This window comes from Triticum aestivum, chromosome 2B (assembly GCF_018294505.1).
Source record: "Triticum aestivum cultivar Chinese Spring chromosome 2B, IWGSC CS RefSeq v2.1, whole genome shotgun sequence".
In the NCBI taxonomy this organism is placed as follows: Eukaryota; Viridiplantae; Streptophyta; class Magnoliopsida; order Poales; family Poaceae; genus Triticum; species Triticum aestivum.
In genome coordinates this window covers 41,997,815-42,019,232 of record NC_057798.1, presented here as the reverse complement: position 1 = coordinate 42,019,232, position 21,418 = coordinate 41,997,815, and the positions used below count along the sequence as shown (strand labels likewise).

The 21,418-nt window shown below is 46.2% G+C and overlaps 4 protein-coding genes across 8 annotated transcripts; all 4 read left to right on the top strand.

Moving 5' to 3' along the window:
- Window positions 1–2,574: 2,574 nt before the first annotated feature.
- Window positions 2,575–3,762, top strand: LOC123040254 (non-specific lipid transfer protein GPI-anchored 23-like). Of its 2 annotated transcripts, none has more exons than XR_006418105.1 (3): window positions 2,575–3,196; window positions 3,318–3,461; window positions 3,545–3,762. XR_006418105.1 is itself a non-coding variant. In XM_044463147.1 (3 exons), the coding sequence occupies exons 1-2, from the start codon at window positions 2,644–2,646 to the stop codon at window positions 3,371–3,373; spliced, it is 609 nt and encodes a 202-aa protein (XP_044319082.1). In that variant the 5' UTR covers window positions 2,576–2,643; the 3' UTR covers window positions 3,374–3,386; window positions 3,545–3,762. The 2 variants fall into 2 exon arrangements, 1 of the variants encoding a protein (XP_044319082.1); XM_044463147.1 differs by having other exon boundaries at window positions 2,576–3,196; window positions 3,318–3,386.
- A 4,094-nt stretch (window positions 3,763–7,856) lies between these two features.
- On the top strand, window positions 7,857–9,045 carry LOC123040253 (non-specific lipid transfer protein GPI-anchored 23-like). 2 transcript variants are annotated; one of them, XR_006418104.1, is made up of 3 exons: window positions 7,857–8,479; window positions 8,601–8,744; window positions 8,828–9,045. XR_006418104.1 is itself a non-coding variant. In XM_044463146.1 (3 exons), the coding sequence occupies exons 1-2, from the start codon at window positions 7,927–7,929 to the stop codon at window positions 8,654–8,656; spliced, it is 609 nt and encodes a 202-aa protein (XP_044319081.1). In that variant the 5' UTR covers window positions 7,858–7,926; the 3' UTR covers window positions 8,657–8,669; window positions 8,828–9,045. The 2 variants fall into 2 exon arrangements, 1 of the variants encoding a protein (XP_044319081.1); XM_044463146.1 differs by having other exon boundaries at window positions 7,858–8,479; window positions 8,601–8,669.
- A 4,081-nt stretch (window positions 9,046–13,126) lies between these two features.
- LOC123040252 (non-specific lipid transfer protein GPI-anchored 23-like) lies at window positions 13,127–14,313 on the top strand. Of its 2 annotated transcripts, none has more exons than XR_006418103.1 (3): window positions 13,127–13,747; window positions 13,869–14,012; window positions 14,096–14,313. XR_006418103.1 is itself a non-coding variant. In XM_044463145.1 (3 exons), exons 1-2 carry the CDS (start codon window positions 13,195–13,197, stop codon window positions 13,922–13,924), a joined length of 609 nt encoding a protein of 202 aa, XP_044319080.1. In that variant the 5' UTR covers window positions 13,128–13,194; the 3' UTR covers window positions 13,925–13,937; window positions 14,096–14,313. The 2 variants fall into 2 exon arrangements, 1 of the variants encoding a protein (XP_044319080.1); XM_044463145.1 differs by having other exon boundaries at window positions 13,128–13,747; window positions 13,869–13,937.
- A 4,083-nt stretch (window positions 14,314–18,396) lies between these two features.
- Window positions 18,397–19,584, top strand: LOC123040251 (non-specific lipid transfer protein GPI-anchored 23-like). Of its 2 annotated transcripts, none has more exons than XR_006418102.1 (3): window positions 18,397–19,018; window positions 19,140–19,283; window positions 19,367–19,584. XR_006418102.1 is itself a non-coding variant. In XM_044463143.1 (3 exons), the coding sequence occupies exons 1-2, from the start codon at window positions 18,466–18,468 to the stop codon at window positions 19,193–19,195; spliced, it is 609 nt and encodes a 202-aa protein (XP_044319078.1). In that variant the 5' UTR covers window positions 18,398–18,465; the 3' UTR covers window positions 19,196–19,208; window positions 19,367–19,584. The 2 variants fall into 2 exon arrangements, 1 of the variants encoding a protein (XP_044319078.1); XM_044463143.1 differs by having other exon boundaries at window positions 18,398–19,018; window positions 19,140–19,208.
- The last annotated feature ends 1,834 nt before the right edge of the window (window positions 19,585–21,418 follow it).

Below are 21,418 nucleotides of genomic sequence, written 5' to 3'. Positions count from 1 at the left end.
ATAGCTTGAAGAGGTAGATAGCAGCCAAAGCGGATTCTCGGAGCACGGTGGCCACTGGGCATGTCTTTTTAAGGTTAAAAACTGTCACTTAAAAGTTCAACTTTTTTTCATGCCAGAAATGTATGCATGTGCTTTGACCGTCATTTTTTGTAAGAAATTATGTTACATTGTGCCCTGCAATAAAGACAAAATTCCAGCCAAATAACAAGCAAAATTTTGCATGTATGTATCTTTTGGTATCTCTCACATACAAATGCGAATTTTGATGAAAACTCGCACAATATATTACACTTCTATGAGTGCACGTATAAAAGATTTTGGATTTTTTTGAGTTGTATAAATCCAATTCTCCGAACTTAAGAGAAACAGGCACAATATGCCCGTGCTCCAAAGTCACCTTTTGCACAACAACACCGTATATATAGTTCGACCTCGTGAAAGTTCACTGTGCATACTTTGACGTGGTGGATGCGTATAATGCAATCTGCGACCGTGAGATCTCAGCATGGATTCTAAATCAAGCAATTTATTTTTATTGTTAGCTTTCATATGTGATTAAACAAAATATGAGGCGATTCCTCACGCGCAGGCTACCCAGCTCCTCCCCTGCTCTCAGCCACTTATATGCGGGCCACCGCCATGTTGTCACGCCATGCCGGCATAGCATACACCCGGATACGGAAGGAGGCACCGTATTTGCACATCCAGACAAGTTCAAGCACTAGTTTTATGTATTTTACAACTTTAGGCACCAAACTGACCGCGCCGAACAAGTTGAGGCACCCCTAGTGTATTTAACTCTTCATATAATCCTCTCTAAGGAATATTACCGGAAAAATTTGTTGACTTGAAGGGTCAAAATTCCTGAATATTACCGGAAAAATAAATGCATGTAACATTCATATAATCCTCTCTAAGGAAAATATTTGCTCTTCTGATCAAGTTAACGTGAAAAATGTCTAAGAACAAAATGCAGATTCATAGAACTAGCTAGAAGTCGAAGAAAATCCAGTTAAATGACGGTCATTTGCGTGTACGCTGATGCAATACAACATGACACCCACTTTCTAGGCTATTTTCCCCTTCTCTCGCCCAGGCCGCTTCCGCGGGCGGCAGGGAGAAACCATCGCCCTGCTAGCACCCTCTCCCCGTTGCCGCTAGAGAGCACCGTAGGGCGAAGCCTGGCTGGCGTCGGTGCCGGCGGGGTTCCTCTCCCGAGTGGCTGTGCGGCGTAGTGGCGGCGGTTGTGTGGAGTTGGTGGCGAGGCGTGCTGGCGCGTTGGGGGCGACGAGGCGAGGGGCGGGTGGGGCCAGGGGCGGTGGCGGGTGGCGGCGGCGGTGGCGGGTGGTTGGGACGGTGGGGCGACGGGGCGAAGGAAGGTGGGGCAAGGGGCGGTGAGGGGAGGGGGGGGGGCGACGGGGCGAGGGGAGGTGGGGCTCGGCATTACTAACATTTTTTTTCAAAACTACTAATGGCGCACGGTGGGTGTGGTGCGCCATTACTATGTCAACTAGTAATGGCGCACTATACCACGGTGCGCCATTAGTAACATTTTTTTTTCAAAACTACTAATGGCGCACCACACACCAGGTGCGCCATTAGTAATATATTACTAATGGCGCACCGACACATGATGCGCCATTAGTATATAGTAATGGCGCACCACATGTCTGGTGCGCCATTAGTGGCCATATCATCTATAGACCTTTTTCTAGTAGTGGTTGTTCCAAAAAGTCTCCTAGATCCGACTTTATAGTGGCGCTAGCCCCGCCGCTCGTTCCCGATTGGGCGCCCGCCGCCGTTGCCATCGCGATCGGATCGGAGGAGAAGACGGACCAAAACCCTGCGAGAGGGGAGAGGTTTTGTAGCTACAGGGGACTCGCTGGCGTTTGATTGCCAGGGAGGAAGAGTTTGTGTTGGATGGGGACTCGCCGGCGATCAGATCGCCACGAGGAGAGAAACCAACATCTTTGTGTTTCTAACGTCCTAATCCTTAATGTAACTTGCCCTTGTGTTTTTGAGCAATATATTCAGGTGGAACCGCCCCCCCCCCCCCCCCCACACACACACACCACACACACACACATGTTTTTTTTATATGAACAACAAAAATTTGCATGCCCCCTTGTTGCACGGGCAATTAGCTAGTCTGTCTAAGGTTTGCAGTTTTAAGTCATAGAATGTAAGTGCTTGCAGCTTGCTGCTTTCTATTTTCACTTTCGTTAGAATGGTGAAAGGGACCAAGTCCTTGAGAGTTTTGCCTTTGTTCTGCTTTGTTGAACTTGGCCGGCCATGCATGGCACCGACCCGACGTTACATGGGCTCAACTAAACTAACATAATCACCGGTTGAAGGTTTAGATACTACTAACAAACTAAGTACTCACGCACTAACTAAAATAACATAATCACGCACTAACACTCCCGCCTAACAAACCATCAAAAGGTACGTGCGGAGATCAAGGAAACAAGATATGGATCGGCCCCAACAGAAAACATTTCTTATCTCCTTATCCCAACGCATCACATGGAGCATTTCACGTGCATCCACCCTATATATACGTTCACTGATCACAAACCATAAGACATTCGTGGCACCATTCACATCTGGCCAGCAAGCACAAACCAAGAAAGAGACCGACCCATGGCGCACCCCAAGTCCCATCTCGCCTGCTTGTTCCTCGCCCTCGCCCTCGCCGTCCTGACCGCCGCCGCGTCGGAGCCTTTGCTTTCGGCGGCCGTGACAGCCAGGGCGCCCGCTCCCTCCCCCAACGGCGACTTGGTAGCGAAACCATCGGCATGGGGATGGACATGGTGCATCATCCCCTGCTTTTCGTTTATACCAGAGATATTTTGCATACCACCAATATTCTGTCCACGGACGCCGCAACCACCGCCGCCATCACCGCCTCCCCCGCCCCCATTGAAGCCTCAGCCGAAGGAGTGCCGGACGCCGCTGATGGGGCTGATGCCGTGCAAGGATTTCCTCACCAGCAGCACCGCGCCGGAGCCTCCGAACCAGGGCAAGTGCTGCGACGGCCTCAGGTCGCTCGTCCAAGACGCTCCCATCTGCCTTTGCCGCATACTGGAGGGCACCGATCTCGACAAGCTCATGTCGGCGACCGTGGATAGAGAGAAATTCATTCGTACGATGATCATCTGCGACTCGAGTCCGGGTGAATTTGGTTCTTGTGAAGGTAACTTGTTGCTCTCCTCCTCTCTCGGTACTATATATAAACTGTTCTTTATTTTGCGCATTTCTGAGTGTGCTAGCTCGTCTTTAATGTGAATCTTTTTGATGCATGGATCGGAGAGCAGGACCCGTGCCACCGATGACGATGAGGGCCGCACCTACACCTAAAGCTGCTCCATAATCGGGCAGATCAGGTAGCCAGTTTTATTTCCGGATAAATTGATCCAATTTTCTGTGCCCATTTATGCATGCATCGCTGCATCAACTAGGTATATTATTTTTTATTTTAGGGTGACGTATACTTATTTATTTATTTATTGTGCTTTAACTTCTGTTGATCTGCTTTTGGCAGAGCCATCGTCGTCATTCGTAGCAGCATTACAGAAACAAGATGCATGCATGGAAGCTGAAGATGCCATACGTCAAGATCCGTTAGGATCATTCTTAGAAGAGATAGTGCTAGTTCTTAGTTCGATTTAGGGAGAATGTGTAGCTTCATTTGTGAGAAAACAAATTATTTGTCACCGTCCAACTGTTTGTTTCTTTATAAATGTGTGCAACCGTTGTTTACGTCTTCGATGTATATGTGCGCAATTTGGTAATGAAACGCATCACTAGTCTGAAAATGCGTCAAGTCCTTAGTCCTGTAATCCAAGTGCTCGTGTGGTCAGGCCCAACCCAACCCAAAGGCAAACACGAGCACATGGTTTCAGGCCCTCCCGTAGAATGGGGTAAGATGACCGGTGCGCCTCTTGCATGACCTCAGGCCAGCGAAACATGATCGCGTGCCTTGCCGCGACCCTAACCTCTGCCTGGGCGCAAGGAGCCAACTAAATGTTAGGTGCTATACCTGATTGAGGAGTCGGCGGAGCATAAGCCTTGTGCTTCCACATTTTAGCACGTCGATCTCTTGTGGAGCAATTTTTTGAGTTGCATTCTGCTCTAACAAACATTCATATAAGAGTTAAATACACCGGAGGTGCCTAAACTTGTCCTGCACGATCAGCTTTGGTGCCTAAAGTTGCAAAATACATAAAACTAGTGCCCGAACTTGTCTAGTCGTGCAAATACGGTACCTCCTTCCGTATTCGAACATACGCCCTGCCCACGTGAAGTGCCAGCATGGCAGTGGCCCACATGTAAGTGGATACGTGCAGGGAGGAATTATTTTGCAGAAGAATCCTTGTATTTTATTTAAAAAATTATGTAGGAAAGTCCTCAAATACAGTGTATGCTAGAGAGAAATAACATGAAAAGAAATCTCCATGACGGTGTTTAGAACCTGCACCTCCAGGTTACCAGACGTCACCATCTGCCCACGTGGGCAAACTATCTGGTATGTACAAGTAATAGCTAGAAAATTATGTAGACCAATTCCACGTGTTCCTTTGCAATTTTTCTGATGCGTAATCCATCAGTTTTATTTTTTTACTTTTTTCTGAATTCCACTTTTATGGCACGCAAATTTCCCATGTAAAAAATACAATAATTATCGATATGCAGTTATTGCGTATTTTTATTTATTTTTATCTTTTCATTGTGTACTTTGAAGAGGTAAAATTAACTTTAAAAAATTTATGTGGATTTAAATTTTCAACAAATATTTAAGATTATTGTGTAAATTTATATATCTTCACTCCGGACCAGAAGGATACATGATTATGGTGTATCTTCATTGTATTTCTGAAGTACAAAATTATCAAAAAATTGACAGCATTGTATTTTTTGAAATTATTCAACATATATGAAAATTACTGTGTAATAATATTAAATCCTAGAAATGTATCAAAACATGTCAACCGTGTTTGTAGAATTGTAAGGATAATTTTACACAACAATTTTTAATACTCGATGAACATATTCTAAAACATGTTGAACCTGACAAATTTAGAAAACACATTATAAATTTTGAATACATGTGAAACATTTTCCAAAAACATGAAATGCACTAGCGCTTTCTTTTAAGTTTATGGCAGTTGTAACTTTTTCTTGCATTTCTTCTTTCAAAAGGTAAAAACAATATCAAAGACAAAAAATAAACACAAACTTGAAAAATAAAAATAAAACTTGTGTGGGCCCAAACGAGTACCATATATAAAAGAATAGCTTGAAGAGGTACATAGCAGCCAAAGCGGATTTTCGGAGCACGGTGGCCACTGGGCATGTCTTTTTAAGGTTAAAAACTGTCACTTAAAAGTTCAACTTTTTTTCATGCCAGAAATGTATGCATGTGCTCTGACCGTCAATTTTGTAAGAAATTATGTTACATTGTGCCCTGCAATAAAGACAAAATTCCAGCCAAATAACAAGCAAAATTTTGCATGTATGTATCTTTTGGTATCTCTCACATACAAATGCGAATTTTGATGAAAATTCACACAATATATTACACTTCTATGAGTGCACGTATAAAAGATTTTGGATTTTTTTTTGAGTTGTAAAATCAAATTCTCCGAACTTAAAAGAAACAGGCACAATATGCCCGTGCTCCAAAGTCACCTTTTGCACAGCAACACCGTATATATAGTTCGACCTCGTGAAAGTTCACTGTGCATACTTTGGCGTGGTGGATGCGTATAATGCAATCTGCGACCGTGAGATCTCAGCATGGATTCTAAATCAAGCAATTTATTTTTATTGTTAGCTTTCATAGTGATTAAACAAAATATGAGGCGATTCCTCACGCGCAGGCTACCCAGCTCCTCCCCTGCTCTCAGCCACTTACATGCGGGCCACCGCCACGCTGTCACGCCATGCCGGCATAGCATACACCCGGATACGGAAGGAGGCACCGTATTTGCACATCCAGACAAGTTCAAGCACTAGTTTTATGTATTTTACAACTTTAGGCACCAAACTGACCGCGCCGAACAAGTTGAGGCACCCCTAGTGTATTTAACTCTTCATATAATCCTCTATAAGGAATATTACCGGCAAAATTTGTTGACTTGAAGGGTCAAAATTCCTGAATATTACCGGAAAAATAAATGCATGTAACATTCATATAATCCTCTCTAAGGAAAATATTTGCTCTTCTGATCAAGTTAACGTGAGAAATGTCTAAGAACAAAATGCAGATTCATAGAACTAGCTAGAAGTCGAAGAAAATCCAGTTAAATGACGGTCATTTACGCGTACGCTGATGCAATACAACATGACACCCACTTTCTAGGCTATTTTCCCCTTCTCTCGCCCAGGCCGCTTCCGCGGGCGGCAGGGAGAAACCATCGCCCTGCTAGCACCCCCTTCCCGCTGCCGCTAGAGAGCACCGTAGGGCGAAGCCTGGCTGGCGTCGGTGCCGGCGGGGTTCCTCTCCCGAGTGGCTGTGCGGCGTAGTGGCGGCGGTTGTGTGGAGTTGGTGGCGAGGCGTGCTGGCGCGTTGGGGGCGACGAGGCGAGGGGCGGGTGGGGCCAGGGGCGGTGGCGGGTGGCGGCGGCGGTGGCGGGTGGTTGGGACGGTGGGGCGACGGGGCGAGGGAAGGTGGGGCAAGGGGCGGTGAGGGGAGGGGGGGGGCGACGGGGCGAGGGGAGGTGGGGCTCGGCATTAGTAACAATTTTTTTCAAAACTACTAATGGCGCACGGTGGGTGTGGTGCGCCATTACTATGTCAACTAGTAATGGCGCACTATACCACGGTGCGCCATTAGTAACAATTTTTTTTTCAAAACTATTAATGGACGCAGCACACACCAGGTGCGCCATTAGTAATATATTACTAATGGCGCACCGACACATGATGCGCCATTAGTATATAGTAATGGCGCACCACATGTCTGGTGCGCCATTAGTGGCCATATCATCTATAGACCTTTTTCTAGTAGTGGTTGTTCCAAAAAGTCTCCTAGATCCGACTTTATAGTGGCGCTAGCCCCGCCGCTCGTTCCCGATTGGGCGCCCGCCGCCGTTGCCATCGCGATCGGATCGGAGGAGAAGACGGACCAAAACCCTGCGAGAGGGGAGAGGTTTTGTAGCTACAGGGGACTCGCTGGCGTTTGATTGCCAGGGAGGAAGAGTTTGTGCTGGATGGGGACTCGCCGGCGATCAGATCGCCACGAGGAGAGAAACCAACATCTTTGTGTTTCTAACGTCCTAATCCTTAATGTAACTTGCCCTTTTTGAGCAATATATTCAGGTGGAAACCCCCCCCCACACACACACACACCACACACACACACATGTTTTTTTTATATATGAACAACAAAAATTTGCATGCCCCCTTGTTGCACGGGCAATTAGCTAGTCTGTCTAAGGTTTGCAGTTTTAAGTCATAGAATGTAAGTGCTTGCAGCTTGCTGCTTTCTATTTTCACTTTCGTTAGAATGGTGAAAGGGACCAAGTCCTTGAGAGTTGTGCCTTTGTTCTGCTTTGTTGAACTTGGCCGGCCATGCATGGCACCGACCCGACGTTACATGGGCTCAACTAAACTAACATAATCACCGGTTGAAGGTTTAGATACTACTAACAAACTAAGTACTCACGCACTAACTAAAATAACATAATCACGCACTAACACTCCCGCCTAACAAACCATCAAAAGGTACGTGCGGAGATCAAGGAAACAAGATATGGATCGGCCCCAACAGAAAACATTTCTTATCTCCTTATCCCAACGCATCACATGGAGCATTTCACGTGCATCCACCCTATATATACGTTCACTGATCACAAACCATAAGACATTCGTGGCACCATTCACATCTGGCCAGCAAGCACAAACCAAGAAAGAGACCGACCCATGGCGCACCCCAAGTCCCATCTCGCCTGCTTGTTCCTCGCCCTCGCCCTCGCCGTCCTGACCGCCGCCGCGTCGGAGCCTTTGCTTTCGGCGGCCGTGACAGCCAGGGCGCCCGCTCCCTCCCCCAACGGCGACTTGGTAGCGAAACCATCGGCATGGGGATGGACATGGTGCATCATCCCCTGCTTTCCGTTTATACCAGAGATATTTTGCATACCACCAATATTCTGTCCACGGACGCCGCAACCACCGCCGCCATCACCGCCTCCCCCGCCCCCATTGAAGCCTCAGCCGAAGGAGTGCCGGACGCCGCTGATGGGGCTGATGCCGTGCAAGGATTTCCTCACCAGCAGCACCGCGCCGGAGCCTCCGAACCAGGGCAAGTGCTGCGACGGCCTCAGGTCGCTCGTCCAAGACGCTCCCATCTGCCTTTGCCGCATACTGGAGGGCACCGATCTCGACAAGCTCATGTCGGCGACCGTGGATAGAGAGAAATTCATTCGTACGATGATCATCTGCGACTCGAGTCCGGGTGAATTTGGTTCTTGTGAAGGTAACTTGTTGCTCTCCTCCTCTCTCGGTACTATATATAAACTTTTCTTTATTTTGCGCATTTCTGAGTGTGCTAGCTCGTCTTTAATGTGAATCTTTTTGATGCATGGATCGGAGAGCAGGACCCGTGCCACCGATGACGATGAGGGCCGCACCTACACCTAAAGCTGCTCCATAATCGGGCAGATCAGGTAGCCAGTTTTATTTCCGGATAAATTGATCCAATTTTCTGTGCCCATTTATGCATGCATCGCTGCATCAACTAGGTATATTATTTTTTATTTTAGGGTGACGTATACTTATTTATTTATTTATTGTGCTTTAACTTCTGTTGATCTGCTTTTGGCAGAGCCATCGTCGTCATTCGTAGCAGCATTACAGAAACAAGATGCATGCATGGAAGCTGAAGATGCCATACGTCAAGATCCGTTAGGATCATTCTTAGAAGAGATAGTGCTAGTTCTTAGTTCGATTTAGGGAGAATGTGTAGCTTCATTTGTGAGAAAACAAATTATTTGTCACCGTCCAACTGTTTGTTTCTTTATAAATGTGTGCAACCGTTGTTTACGTCTTCGATGTATATGTGCGCAATTTGGTAATGAAACGCATCACTAGTCTGAAAATGCGTCAAGTCCTTAGTCCTGTAATCCAAGTGCTCGTGCGGTCAGGCCCAACCCAACCCAAAGGCGAACACGAGCACGTGGTTTCAGGCCCTCCCGTAGAATGGGGTAAGATGACCGGTGCGCCTCTTGCATGACCTCAGGCCAGCAAAACATGATCGCGTGCCTTGCCGCGACCCTAACCTCTGCCTGGGCGCAAGGAGCCAACTAAATGTTAGGTGCTATACCTGATTGAGGAGTCGGCGGAGCATAAGCCTTGTGCTTCCACATTTTAGCACGTCGATCTCTTGTGGAGCAATTTTTTGAGTTGCATTCTGCTCTAACAAACATTCATATAAGAGTTAAATACACCGAGGTGCCTAAACTTGTCTTGCACGATCACTTTGGGTGCCTAAAGTTACAAAATACATAAAACTAGTGCCTGAACTTGTCTAGTCGTGCAAATACGGTACCTCCTTCCGTATTCGAACATACGCCCTGCCCACGTGAAGTGCCAGCATGGCAGTGGCCCACATGTAAGTGGATACGTGCAGGGAGGAATTATTTTGCAGAAGAATCCTTGTATTTTATTTAAAAAATTATGTAGGAAAGTCCTCAAATACAGTGTATGCTAGAGAGAAATAACATGAAAAGAAATCTCCATGACGGTGTTTAGAACCTGCACCTCCAGGTTACCAGACGTCACCATCTGCCCACGTGGGCAAACTATCTGGTATGTACAAGTAATAGCTAGAAAATTATGTAGACCAATTCCACGTGTTCCTTTGCAATTTTCTGATGCGTAATCCATCAGTTTTAATTTTTTTCTTTTTTCTGAATTCCACTTTTATGGCACACAAATTTCCCATGTAAAAATTAATAATTATCGATATGCAGTTATTGCGTATTTTTATTTATTTTTTATCTTTTCATTATGTACTTTGAAGAGGTAAAATTAACTTTAAAAAAATTTATGTGGATTTAAATTTTTCAACAAATATTTAAGATTATTGTGTAAATTATATATCTTCACTCCGGACCAGAAGGATACATGATTATGGTGTATCTTCATTGTATTTCTGAAATACAAATTATCAAAAAAATTGACAGCATTGTATTTTTGAAATTATTCAATATATATGAAAATTACTGTGTAATAATATTAATCCTAGAAATGTATCAAAACATGTCAACCGTGTTTGTAGAATTGTAAGGATAATTTTACACAACAATTTTTAATACTCGATGAACATATTCTAAAACATGTTGAACCTGACAAATTTAGAAAACACATTATAAATTTTGAATACATGTGATTCCAAAAACATGAAATGCACTAGCGCTTTCCCTTAAGTTTATGGCAGTTGTAACTTTTTCTTGCATTTCTTCTTTCAAAAGGTAAAAAAAATATCAAAGACAAAAAAATAAACACAAACTTGAAAATAAAAATAAAACTTGTGTGGGCCAAAACGAGTACCATATATAAAGAATAGCTTGAAGAGGTAGATAGCAGCCAAAGCGGATTCTCGGAGCACGGTGGCCACTGGGCATGTCTTTTTAAGGTTAAAAACTGTCACTTAAAAGTTCAACTTTTTTTCATGCCAGAAATGTATGCATGTGCTTTGACCGTCATTTTTTGTAAGAAATTATGTTACATTGTGCCCTGCAATAAAGACAAAATTCCAGCCAAATAACAAGCAAAATTTTGCATGTATGTATCTTTTGGTATCTCTCACATACAAATGCGAATTTTGATGAAAACTCGCACAATATATTACACTTCTATGAGTGCACGTATAAAAGATTTTGGATTTTTTTGAGTTGTATAAATCCAATTCTCCGAACTTAAGAGAAACAGGCACAATATGCCCGTGCTCCAAAGTCACCTTTTGCACAACAACACCGTATATATAGTTCGACCTCGTGAAAGTTCACTGTGCATACTTGACGTGGTGGATGCGTATAATGCAATCTGCGACCGTGAGATCTCAGCATGGATTCTAAATCAAGCAATTTATTTTTATTGTTAGCTTCCATATGTGATTAAACAAAATATGAGGCGATTCCTCACGCGCAGGCTACCCAGCTCCTCCCCTGCTCTCAGCCACTTATATGCGGGCCACCGCCATGTTGTCACGCCATGCCGGCATAGCATACACCCGGATACGGAAGGAGGCACCGTATTTGCACATCCAGACAAGTTCAAGCACTAGTTTTATGTATTTTACAACTTTAGGCACCAAACTGACCGCGCCGAACAAGTTGAGGCACCCCTAGTGTATTTAACTCTTCATATAATCCTCTCTAAGGAATATTACCGCGAAAATTTGTTGACTTGAAGGGTCAAAATTCCTGAATATTACCGGAAAAATAAATGCATGTAACATTCATATAATCCTCTCTAAGGAAAATATTTGCTCTTCTGATCAAGTTAACGTGAAAAATGTCTAAGAACAAAATGCAGATTCATAGAACTAGCTAGAAGTCGAAGAAAATCCAGTTAAATGACGGTCATTTGCGTGTACGCTGATGCAATACAACATGACACCCACTTTCTAGGCTATTTTCCCCTTCTCTCGCCCAGGCCGCTTCCGCGGGCGGCAGGGAGAAACCATCGCCCTGCTAGCACCCCCTCCCCGTTGCCGCTAGAGAGCACCGTAGGGCGAAGCCTGGCTGGCGTCGGTGCCGGCGGGGTTCCTCTCCCGAGTGGCTGTGCGGCGTAGTGGCGGCGGTGTGTGGAGTTGGTGGCGAGGCGTGCTGGCGCGTTGGGGGCGACGAGGCGAGGGCGGGTGGGGCCAGGGGCGGTGGCGGTGGCGGCGGCGGTGGCGGGTGGTTGGGACGGTGGGGCGACGGGGCGAGGGAAGGTGGGGCAAGGGGCGGTGAGGGGAGGGGGGGGCGACGGGGCGAGGGGAGGTGGGGCTCGGCATTACTAACATTTTTTTTCAAAACTACTAATGGCGCACGGTGGGTGTGGTGCGCCATTACTATGTCAACTAGTAATGGCGCACTATACCACGGTGCGCCATTAGTAACAATTTTTTTTTTCAAAACTACTAATGGCGCACCACACACCAGGTGCGCCATTAGTAATATATTACTAATGGCGCACCGACACATGATGCGCCATTAGTATATAATAATGGCGCACCACATGTCTGGTGCGCCATTAGTGGCCATATCATCTATAGACCTTTTTCTAGTAGTGGTTGTTCCAAAAAGTCTCCTAGATCCGACTTTATAGTGGCGCTAGCCCCGCCGCTCGTTCCCGATTGGGCGCCCGCCGCCGTTGCCATCACGATCGGATCGGAGGAGAAGACGGACCAAAACCCTGCGAGAGGGGAGAGGTTTTGTAGCTACAGGGGACTCGCTGGCGTTTGATTGCCAGGGAGGAAGAGTTTGTGCTGGATGGGGACTCGCCGGCGATCAGATCGCCACGAGGAGAGAAACCAACATCTTTGTGTTTCTAACGTCCTAATCCTTAATGTAACTTGCCCTTTTTTGAGCAATATATTCAGGTGGAAACCCCCCCCCCACACACACACACCACACACACACACATGTTTTTTTATATATGAACAACAAAAATTTGCATGCCCCCTTGTTGCACGGGCAATTAGCTAGTCTGTCTAAGGTTTGCAGTTTTAAGTCATAGAATGTAAGTGCTTGCAGCTTGCTGCTTTCTATTTTCACTTTCGTTAGAATGGTGAAAGGGACCAAGTCCTTGAGAGTTGTGCCTTTGTTCTGCTTTGTTGAACTTGGCCGGCCATGCATGGCACCGACCCGACGTTACATGGGCTCAACTAAACTAACATAATCACCGGTTGAAGGTTTAGATACTACTAACAAACTAAGTACTCACGCACTAACTAAAATAACATAATCACGCACTAACACTCCCGCCTAACAAACCATCAAAAGGTACGTGCGGAGATCAAGGAAACAAGATATGGATCGGCCCCAACAGAAAACATTTCTTATCTCCTTATCCCAACGCATCACATGGAGCATTTCACGTGCATCCACCCCAATATATACGTTCACTGATCACAAACCATAAGACATTCGTGGCACCATTCACATCTGGCCAGCAAGCACAAACCAAGAAAGAGACCGACCCATGGCGCACCCCAAGTCCCATCTCGCCTGCTTGTTCCTCGCCCTCGCCCTCGCCGTCCTGACCGCCGCCGCGTCGGAGCCTTTGCTTTCGGCGGCCGTGACAGCCAGGGCGCCCGCTCCCTCCCCCAACGGCGACTTGGTAGCGAAACCATCGGCATGGGGATGGACATGGTGCATCATCCCCTGCTTTTCGTTTATACCAGAGATATTTTGCATACCACCAATATTCTGTCCACGGACGCCGCAACCACCGCCGCCATCACCGCCTCCCCCGCCCCCATTGAAGCCTCAGCCGAAGGAGTGCCGGACGCCGCTGATGGGGCTGATGCCGTGCAAGGATTTCCTCACCAGCAGCACCGCGCCGGAGCCTCCGAACCAGGGCAAGTGCTGCGACGGCCTCAGGTCGCTCGTCCAAGACGCTCCCATCTGCCTTTGCCGCATACTGGAGGGCACCGATCTCGACAAGCTCATGTCGGCGACCGTGGATAGAGAGAAATTCATTCGTACGATGATCATCTGCGACTCGAGTCCGGGTGAATTTGGTTCTTGTGAAGGTAACTTGTTGCTCTCCTCCTCTCTCGGTACTATATATAAACTTTTCTTTATTTTGCGCATTTCTGAGTGTGCTAGCTCGTCTTTAATGTGAATCTTTTTGATGCATGGATCGGAGAGCAGGACCCGTGCCACCGATGACGATGAGGGCCGCACCTACACCTAAAGCTGCTCCATAATCGGGCAGATCAGGTAGCCAGTTTTATTTCCGGATAAATTGATCCAATTTTCTGTGCCCATTTATGCATGCATCGCTGCATCAACTAGGTATATTATTTTTTATTTTAGGGTGACGTATACTTATTTATTTATTTATTGTGCTTTAACTTCTGTTGATCTGCTTTTGGCAGAGCCATCGTCGTCATTCGTAGCAGCATTACAGAAACAAGATGCATGCATGGAAGCTGAAGATGCCATACGTCAAGATCCGTTAGGATCATTCTTAGAAGAGATAGTGCTAGTTCTTAGTTCGATTTAGGGAGAATGTGTAGCTTCATTTGTGAGAAAACAAATTATTTGTCACCGTCCAACTGTTTGTTTCTTTATAAATGTGTGCAACCGTTGTTTACGTCTTCGATGTATATGTGCGCAATTTGGTAATGAAACGCATCACTAGTCTGAAAATGCGTCAAGTCCTTAGTCCTGTAATCCAAGTGCTCGTGCGGTCAGGCCCAACCCAACCCAAAGGCAAACACGAGCACGTGGTTTCAGGCCCTCCCGTAGAATGGGGTAAGATGACCGGTGCGCCTCTTGCATGACCTCAGGCCAGCAAAACATGATCGCGTGCCTTGCCGCGACCCTAACCTCTGCCTGGGCGCAAGGAGCCAACTAAATGTTAGGTGCTATACCTGATTGAGGAGTCGGCGGAGCATAAGCCTTGTGCTTCCACATTTTAGCACGTCGATCTCTTGTGGAGCAATTTTTTGAGTTGCATTCTGCTCTAACAAACATTCATATAAGAGTTAAATACACGGAGGTGCCTAAACTTGTCTTGCACGATCACTTTGGTGCCTAAAGTTACAAAATACATAAAACTAGTGCCTGAACTTGTCTAGTCGTGCAAATACGGTACCTCCTTCCGTATTCGAACATACGCCCTGCCCACGTGAAGTGCCAGCATGGCAGTGGCCCACATGTAAGTGGATACGTGCAGGGAGGAATTATTTTGCAGAAGAATCCTTGTATTTTATTTAAAAAATTATGTAGGAAAGTCCTCAAATACAGTGTATGCTAGAGAGAAATAACATGAAAAGAAATCTCCATGACGGTGTTTAGAACCTGCACCTCCAGGTTACCAGACGTCACCATCTGCCCACGTGGGCAAACTATCTGGTATGTACAAGTAATAGCTAGAAAATTATGTAGACCAATTCCACGTGTTCCTTTGCAATTTTTCTGATGCGTAATCCATCAGTTTTAATTTTTTTCTTTTTATTGGAATTCCACTTTTATGGCACACAAATTTCCCATGTAAAAATATAATAATTATCGATATGCAGTTATTGCGTATTTTTTATTTATTTTTTATCTTTTCATTGTGTCTTTGAAGAGGTAAAATTAACTTTAAAAAAATTTATGTGGATTTAAATTTTTCAACAAATATTTAAGATTATTGTGTAAATTTATATATCTTCACTCCGGACCAGAAGGATACATGATTATGGTGTATCTTCATTGTATTTCTGAAGTACAAATTATCAAAAAAATTGACAGCATTGTATTTTTGAAATTATTCAATATATATGAAAATTACTGTGTAATAATATTAAATCCTAGAAATGTATCAAAACATGTCAACCGTGTTTGTAGAATTGTAAGGATAATTTACACAACAATTTTTAATACTCGATGAACATATTCTAAAACATGTTGAACCTGACAAATTTAGAAAACACATTATAAATTTTGAATACATGTGATTCCAAAAACATGAAATGCACTAGCGCTTTCCCTTAAGTTTATGGCAGTTGTAACTTTTTCTTGCATTTCTTCTTTCAAAAGGTAAAAAAATATCAAAGACAAAAAATAAACACAAACTTGAAAAATAAAAATAAAACTTGTGTGGGCCAAAACGAGTACCATATATAAAAGAATAGCTTGAAGAGGTAGATAGCAGCCAAAGCGGATTCTCGGAGCACGGTGGCCACTGGGCATGTCTTTTTAAGGTTAAAAACTGTCACTTAAAAGTTCAACTTTTTTCATGCCAGAAATGTATGCATGTGCTTTGACCGTCATTTTTGTAAGAAATTATGTTACATTGTGCCCTGCAATAAAGACAAAATTCCAGCCAAATAACAAGCAAAATTTTGCATGTATGTATCTTTTGGTATCTCTCACATACAAATGCGAATTTTGATGAAAACTCGCACAATATATTACACTTCTATGAGTGCACGTATAAAAGATTTTGGATTTTTTTTGAGTTGTATAAATCCAATTCTCCGAACTTAAGAGAAACAGGCACAATATGCCCGTGCTCCAAAGTCACCTTTTGCACAACAACACCGTATATATAGTTCGACCTCGTGAAAGTTCACTGTGCATACTTTGACGTGGTGGGATGCGTATAATGCAATCTGTGACCGTGAGATCTCAGCATGGATTCTAAATCAAGCAATTTATTTTTATTGTTAGCTTTCATATGTGATTAAACAAAATATGAGGCGATTCCTCACGCGCAGGCTACCCAGCTCCTCCCCTGCTCTCAGCCACTTATATGCGGGCCACCGCCACGTTGTCACGCCATGCCGGCATAGCATACACCCGGATACGGAAGGAGGCACCGTATTTGCACATCCAGACAAGTTCAAGCACTAGTTTTATGTATTTTACAACTTTAGGCACCAAACTGACCGCGCCGAACAAGTTGAGGCACCCCTAGTGTATTTAACTCTTCATATAATCCTCTCTAAGGAATATTACCAGCAAAATTTGTTGACTTGAAGGGTCAAAATTCCTGAATATTACCGGAAAAATAAATGCATGTAACATTCATATAATCCTCTCTAAGGAAAATATTTGCTCTTCTGATCAAGTTAACGTGAAAAATGTCTAAGAACAAAATGCAGATTCATAGAACTAGCTAGAAGTCGAAGAAAATCCAGTTAAATGACGGTCATTTGCGTGTACGCTGATGCAATACAACATGACACCCACTTTCTAGGCTATTTTCCCCTTCTCTCGCCCAGGCCGCTTCCGCGGGCGGCAGGGAGAAACCATCGCCCTGCTAGCACCCCCTCCCCGTTGCCGCTAGAGAGCACCGTAGGGCGAAGCCTGGCTGGCGTCGGTGCCGGCGGGGTTCCTCTCCCGAGTGGCTGTGCGGCGTAGTGGCGGCGGTTGTGTGGAGTTGGTGGCGAGGCGTGCTGGCGCGTTGGGGGCGACGAGGCGAGGGGCGGTGGGCCAGGGCGGTGGCGGGTGGCGGCGGCGGTGGCGCGGTGGTTGGGACGGTGGGGCGAACGGGGCGAGGGAAGGTGGCAAGGGGCGGTGAGGGGAGGGGGGGCGACGGGGCGAGGGGAGGTGGGGCTCGCATACTAACATTTTTTTCAAAACTACTAATGGCGCACGGTGGGTGTGTGCGCCATTACTATGTTCAACTAGTAATGGCCACTATACCACGGTGTGCGCCATTAGTAACAATTTTTTTTCAAAACTACTAATGGCGCACCACACACCAGGTGCGCCATTAGTAATATATTACTAATGGCGCACCGACACATGATGCGCCATTAGTATATAATAATGGCGCACCACATGTCTGGTGCGCATTAGTGGCCATATCATCTATAGACCTTTTTCTAGTAGTGGTTGTTCCAAAAGTCTCCTAGATCCGACTTTATAGTGGCGCTAGCCCCGCCGCTCGTTTCCCGATTGGGCGCCCGCCGCCGTTGCCATCACGATCGGATCGGAGGAGAAGACGGACCAAAACCCTGCGAGAGGGGAGAGGTTTTGTAGCTACAGGGGACTCGCTGGCGTTTGATTGCCAGGGAGGAAGAGTTTGTGTTGGATGGGGACTCGCCGGCGATCAGATCGCCACGAGGAGAGAAACCAACATCTTTGTGTTTCTAACGTCCTAATCCTTAATGTAACTTGCCCTTGTGTTTTTGAGCAATATATTCAGGTGGAACCCCCCCCCCCCCCCCCACACACACACACCACACACACACACATGTTTTTTTATATGAACAACAAATTTGCATGCCCCCTTGTTGCACGGGCAATTAGCTAGTCTGTCTAAGGTTTGCAGTTTTAAGTCATAGAATGTAAGTGCTTGCAGCTTGCTGCTTTCTATTTTCACTTTCGTTAGAATGGTGAAAGGGACCAAGTCCTTGAGAGTTTTGCCTTTGTTCTGCTTTGTTGAACTTGGCCGGCCATGCATGGCACCGACCCGACGTTACATGGGCTCAACTAAACTAACATAATCACCGGTTGAAGGTTTAGATACTACTAACAAACTAAGTACTCACGCACTAACTAAAATAACATAATCACGCACTAACACTCCCGCCTAACAAACCATCAAAAGGTACGTGCGGAGATCAAGGAAACAAGATATGGATCGGCCCCAACAGAAAACATTTCTTATCTCCTTATCCCAACGCATCACATGGAGCATTTCACGTGCATCCACCCTATATATACGTTCACTGATCACAAACCATAAGACATTCGTGGCACCATTCACATCTGGCCAGCAAGCACAAACCAAGAAAGAGACCGACCCATGGCGCACCCCAAGTCCCATCTCGCCTGCTTGTTCCTCGCCCTCGCCCTCGCCGTCCTGACCGCCGCCGCGTCGGAGCCTTTGCTTTCGGCGGCCGTGACAGCCAGGGCGCCCGCTCCCTCCCCCAACGGCGACTTGGTAGCGAAACCATCGGCATGGGGATGGACATGGTGCATCATCCCCTGCTTTTCGTTTATACCAGAGATATTTTGCATACCACCAATATTCTGTCCACGGACGCCGCAACCACCGCCGCCATCACCGCCTCCCCCGCCCCCATTGAAGCCTCAGCCGAAGGAGTGCCGGACGCCGCTGATGGGGCTGATGCCGTGCAAGGATTTCCTCACCAGCAGCACCGCGCCGGAGCCTCCGAACCAGGGCAAGTGCTGCGACGGCCTCAGGTCGCTCGTCCAAGACGCTCCCATCTGCCTTTGCCGCATACTGGAGGGCACCGATCTCGACAAGCTCATGTCGGCGACCGTGGATAGAGAGAAATTCATTCGTACGATGATCATCTGCGACTCGAGTCCGGGTGAATTTGGTTCTTGTGAAGGTAACTTGTTGCTCTCCTCCTCTCTCGGTACTATATATAAACTTTTCTTTATTTTGCGCATTTCTGAGTGTGCTAGCTCGTCTTTAATGTGAATCTTTTTGATGCATGGATCGGAGAGCAGGACCCGTGCCACCGATGACGATGAGGGCCGCACCTACACCTAAAGCTGCTCCATAATCGGGCAGATCAGGTAGCCAGTTTTATTTCCGGATAAATTGATCCAATTTTCTGTGCCCATTTATGCATGCATCGCTGCATCAACTAGGTATATTATTTTTTATTTTAGGGTGACGTATACTTATTTATTTATTTATTGTGCTTTAACTTCTGTTGATCTGCTTTTGGCAGAGCCATCGTCGTCATTCGTAGCAGCATTACAGAAACAAGATGCATGCATGGAAGCTGAAGATGCCATACGTCAAGATCCGTTAGGATCATTCTTAGAAGAGATAGTGCTAGTTCTTAGTTCGATTTAGGGAGAATGTGTAGCTTCATTTGTGAGAAAACAAATTATTTGTCACCGTCCAACTGTTTGTTTCTTTATAAATGTGTGCAACCGTTGTTTACGTCTTCGATGTATATGTGCGCAATTTGGTAATGAAACGCATCACTAGTCTGAAAATGCGTCAAGTCCTTAGTCCTGTAATCCAAGTGCTCGTGCGGTCAGGCCCAACCCAACCCAAAGGCGAACACGAGCACGTGGTTTCAGGCCCTCCCGTAGAATGGGGTAAGATGACCGGTGCGCCTCTTGCATGAAGTCAGGCCCTCCCGGAGTGTGTGCTTATTGTCTTTATATCCTCTTGATGCTCCACTTTGAGCCAAGAAAATTCAACCTTTGTCGGAAAAATAGAAACGGGGTTTTATGTTACCCTTTTAATTAGCTGATGTTCCATGTTCTACATGTGTAGGTCTGCCTGTCTAAACCTTTATACATTCTCCTCCTTCTTTCCCAAAATTCATTGTCTTGATTTCGAATCTATTTTCACTTGATACACCATAATAATTTAAGATGTGTTATTCTTCCCCTTGTGATTGCCACGGATTTCCCTACTTAGGAAAAACACACAAGATCTTAATATGCATTCAAGCTCAACACGAACAAATGACTTAAATGTCACAACCTGAGGGGTGAAAAATCCTGAATATTCCCGTCAAAAACAAATTCATGTAATCATATGAAATGCAGATTTTTGGAACTAGCTCGCAGGCGAACGAAATTCTGTACTCGAATGTGATCGGGCACAAACACATATATACACATTCGATTGTCTGCAGCTGCGTCCCGCAGGGCTACCAGACTACCAAATCCTGCCATCTACCTACCTCCTCCTTTGACTCTGTCCTCGGCCGCCGTTGCCACTGGCAGGTGACACGGTGTCAGCAGCCACCCTAGCTAGTTCCCATAGGAGGCATGGGAGATGCACAGGTCATGCGAACACGCCGACTCCATGATTGATAGGCAGATCGACGAGCGCCGATGGTGGAGGCGTCCATGCGGCCGGCGGCCGGATCTAGATGACGCGTTGGCTCGTGGTGGTAGTTGGGTGAAGGCAGGCCCAATCGGGGTCGTGCGAGCCTGCTGCTCGACTCATGTTTGTCAGCGGTGTTGCTTTGGCAGACGGCTTGAGCGCCTTCCACCCAACTTGGCCAGGCCGCGGTTGTGGCATGGAGATGGGTTAGTGCGGCGCCTGTCGTATGTGGTGGTTGGCGTTGCATCGGGGATGCTAATTGGCATTTTTGCAGTGTGCTAGTGTTGTGGCTGCGCGTCATCTCTCTATGGTTGCGCGAGCTTCGACCCCGAATGTACGTTGGCGGTGCGGTTGGTCTGGAGGACGGCACGACAGCTTGTTTTTTGTTGGCAGGTTGGCTCTGAGGTGTGCAATGGTGGTGGTGGCATGATGGATGCAGTGATGGTGGGGGTTCGGATGGAGCAGTGGTTTTGGGGGGTGCTCGCTTGCGTGGGTTCGGATGGGCCTCGTGTCTCGGCTGGTCCAACAGATTTTGCTTGTAGTGGTGTCAACATCGCTTTGTGTTTGTTTTCATAGTGTGGTGTGGCAGTGTTGTTGTTTTTCTCTATTTGGCATAGTTAACCGTTGATGAATAGAAGAGGAGTCGCGGCCCAGTCTCACGGCTTTGCCGCAGTTATGCTCAAGTGCCTGAGGTACTGAAGCATTAGGCTTTTGGTGAAAGGTTTGGGTTCGATGCAGGTCGGTGCCGGTGATGATGGCTCCCGTGGACATCCTTCTCCTCCATGGAAGCATTACTAAAGAGTACTTTCCTCACCATTGGGATGTATCTGACCATAGTGGAAGAGATGGTCGTGGCTGTTGGTAGGGCTGGATTCCACAATGGCTCGATGGGGCGGTCGTGTAGATCAAGGAGAAAGCTTTGTGATCAACA

Excerpts from the sequence above, each read along its gene's own strand:
- LOC123040254 (XM_044463147.1), top strand. The coding sequence starts at position 2,644 with ATGGCGCACCCCAAGTCCCATCTCGCCTGCTTGTTCCTCGCCCTCGCC. Across the intron at positions 3,197-3,317 it reads TGAATTTGGTTCTTGTGAAG|GACCCGTGCCACCGATGACG; the intron begins GTAACTTGTTGC and ends ATCGGAGAGCAG.
- LOC123040253 (XM_044463146.1), top strand. The coding sequence starts at position 7,927 with ATGGCGCACCCCAAGTCCCATCTCGCCTGCTTGTTCCTCGCCCTCGCC. Across the intron at positions 8,480-8,600 it reads TGAATTTGGTTCTTGTGAAG|GACCCGTGCCACCGATGACG; the intron begins GTAACTTGTTGC and ends ATCGGAGAGCAG.
- LOC123040252 (XM_044463145.1), top strand. The coding sequence starts at position 13,195 with ATGGCGCACCCCAAGTCCCATCTCGCCTGCTTGTTCCTCGCCCTCGCC. Across the intron at positions 13,748-13,868 it reads TGAATTTGGTTCTTGTGAAG|GACCCGTGCCACCGATGACG; the intron begins GTAACTTGTTGC and ends ATCGGAGAGCAG.
- LOC123040251 (XM_044463143.1), top strand. The coding sequence starts at position 18,466 with ATGGCGCACCCCAAGTCCCATCTCGCCTGCTTGTTCCTCGCCCTCGCC. Across the intron at positions 19,019-19,139 it reads TGAATTTGGTTCTTGTGAAG|GACCCGTGCCACCGATGACG; the intron begins GTAACTTGTTGC and ends ATCGGAGAGCAG.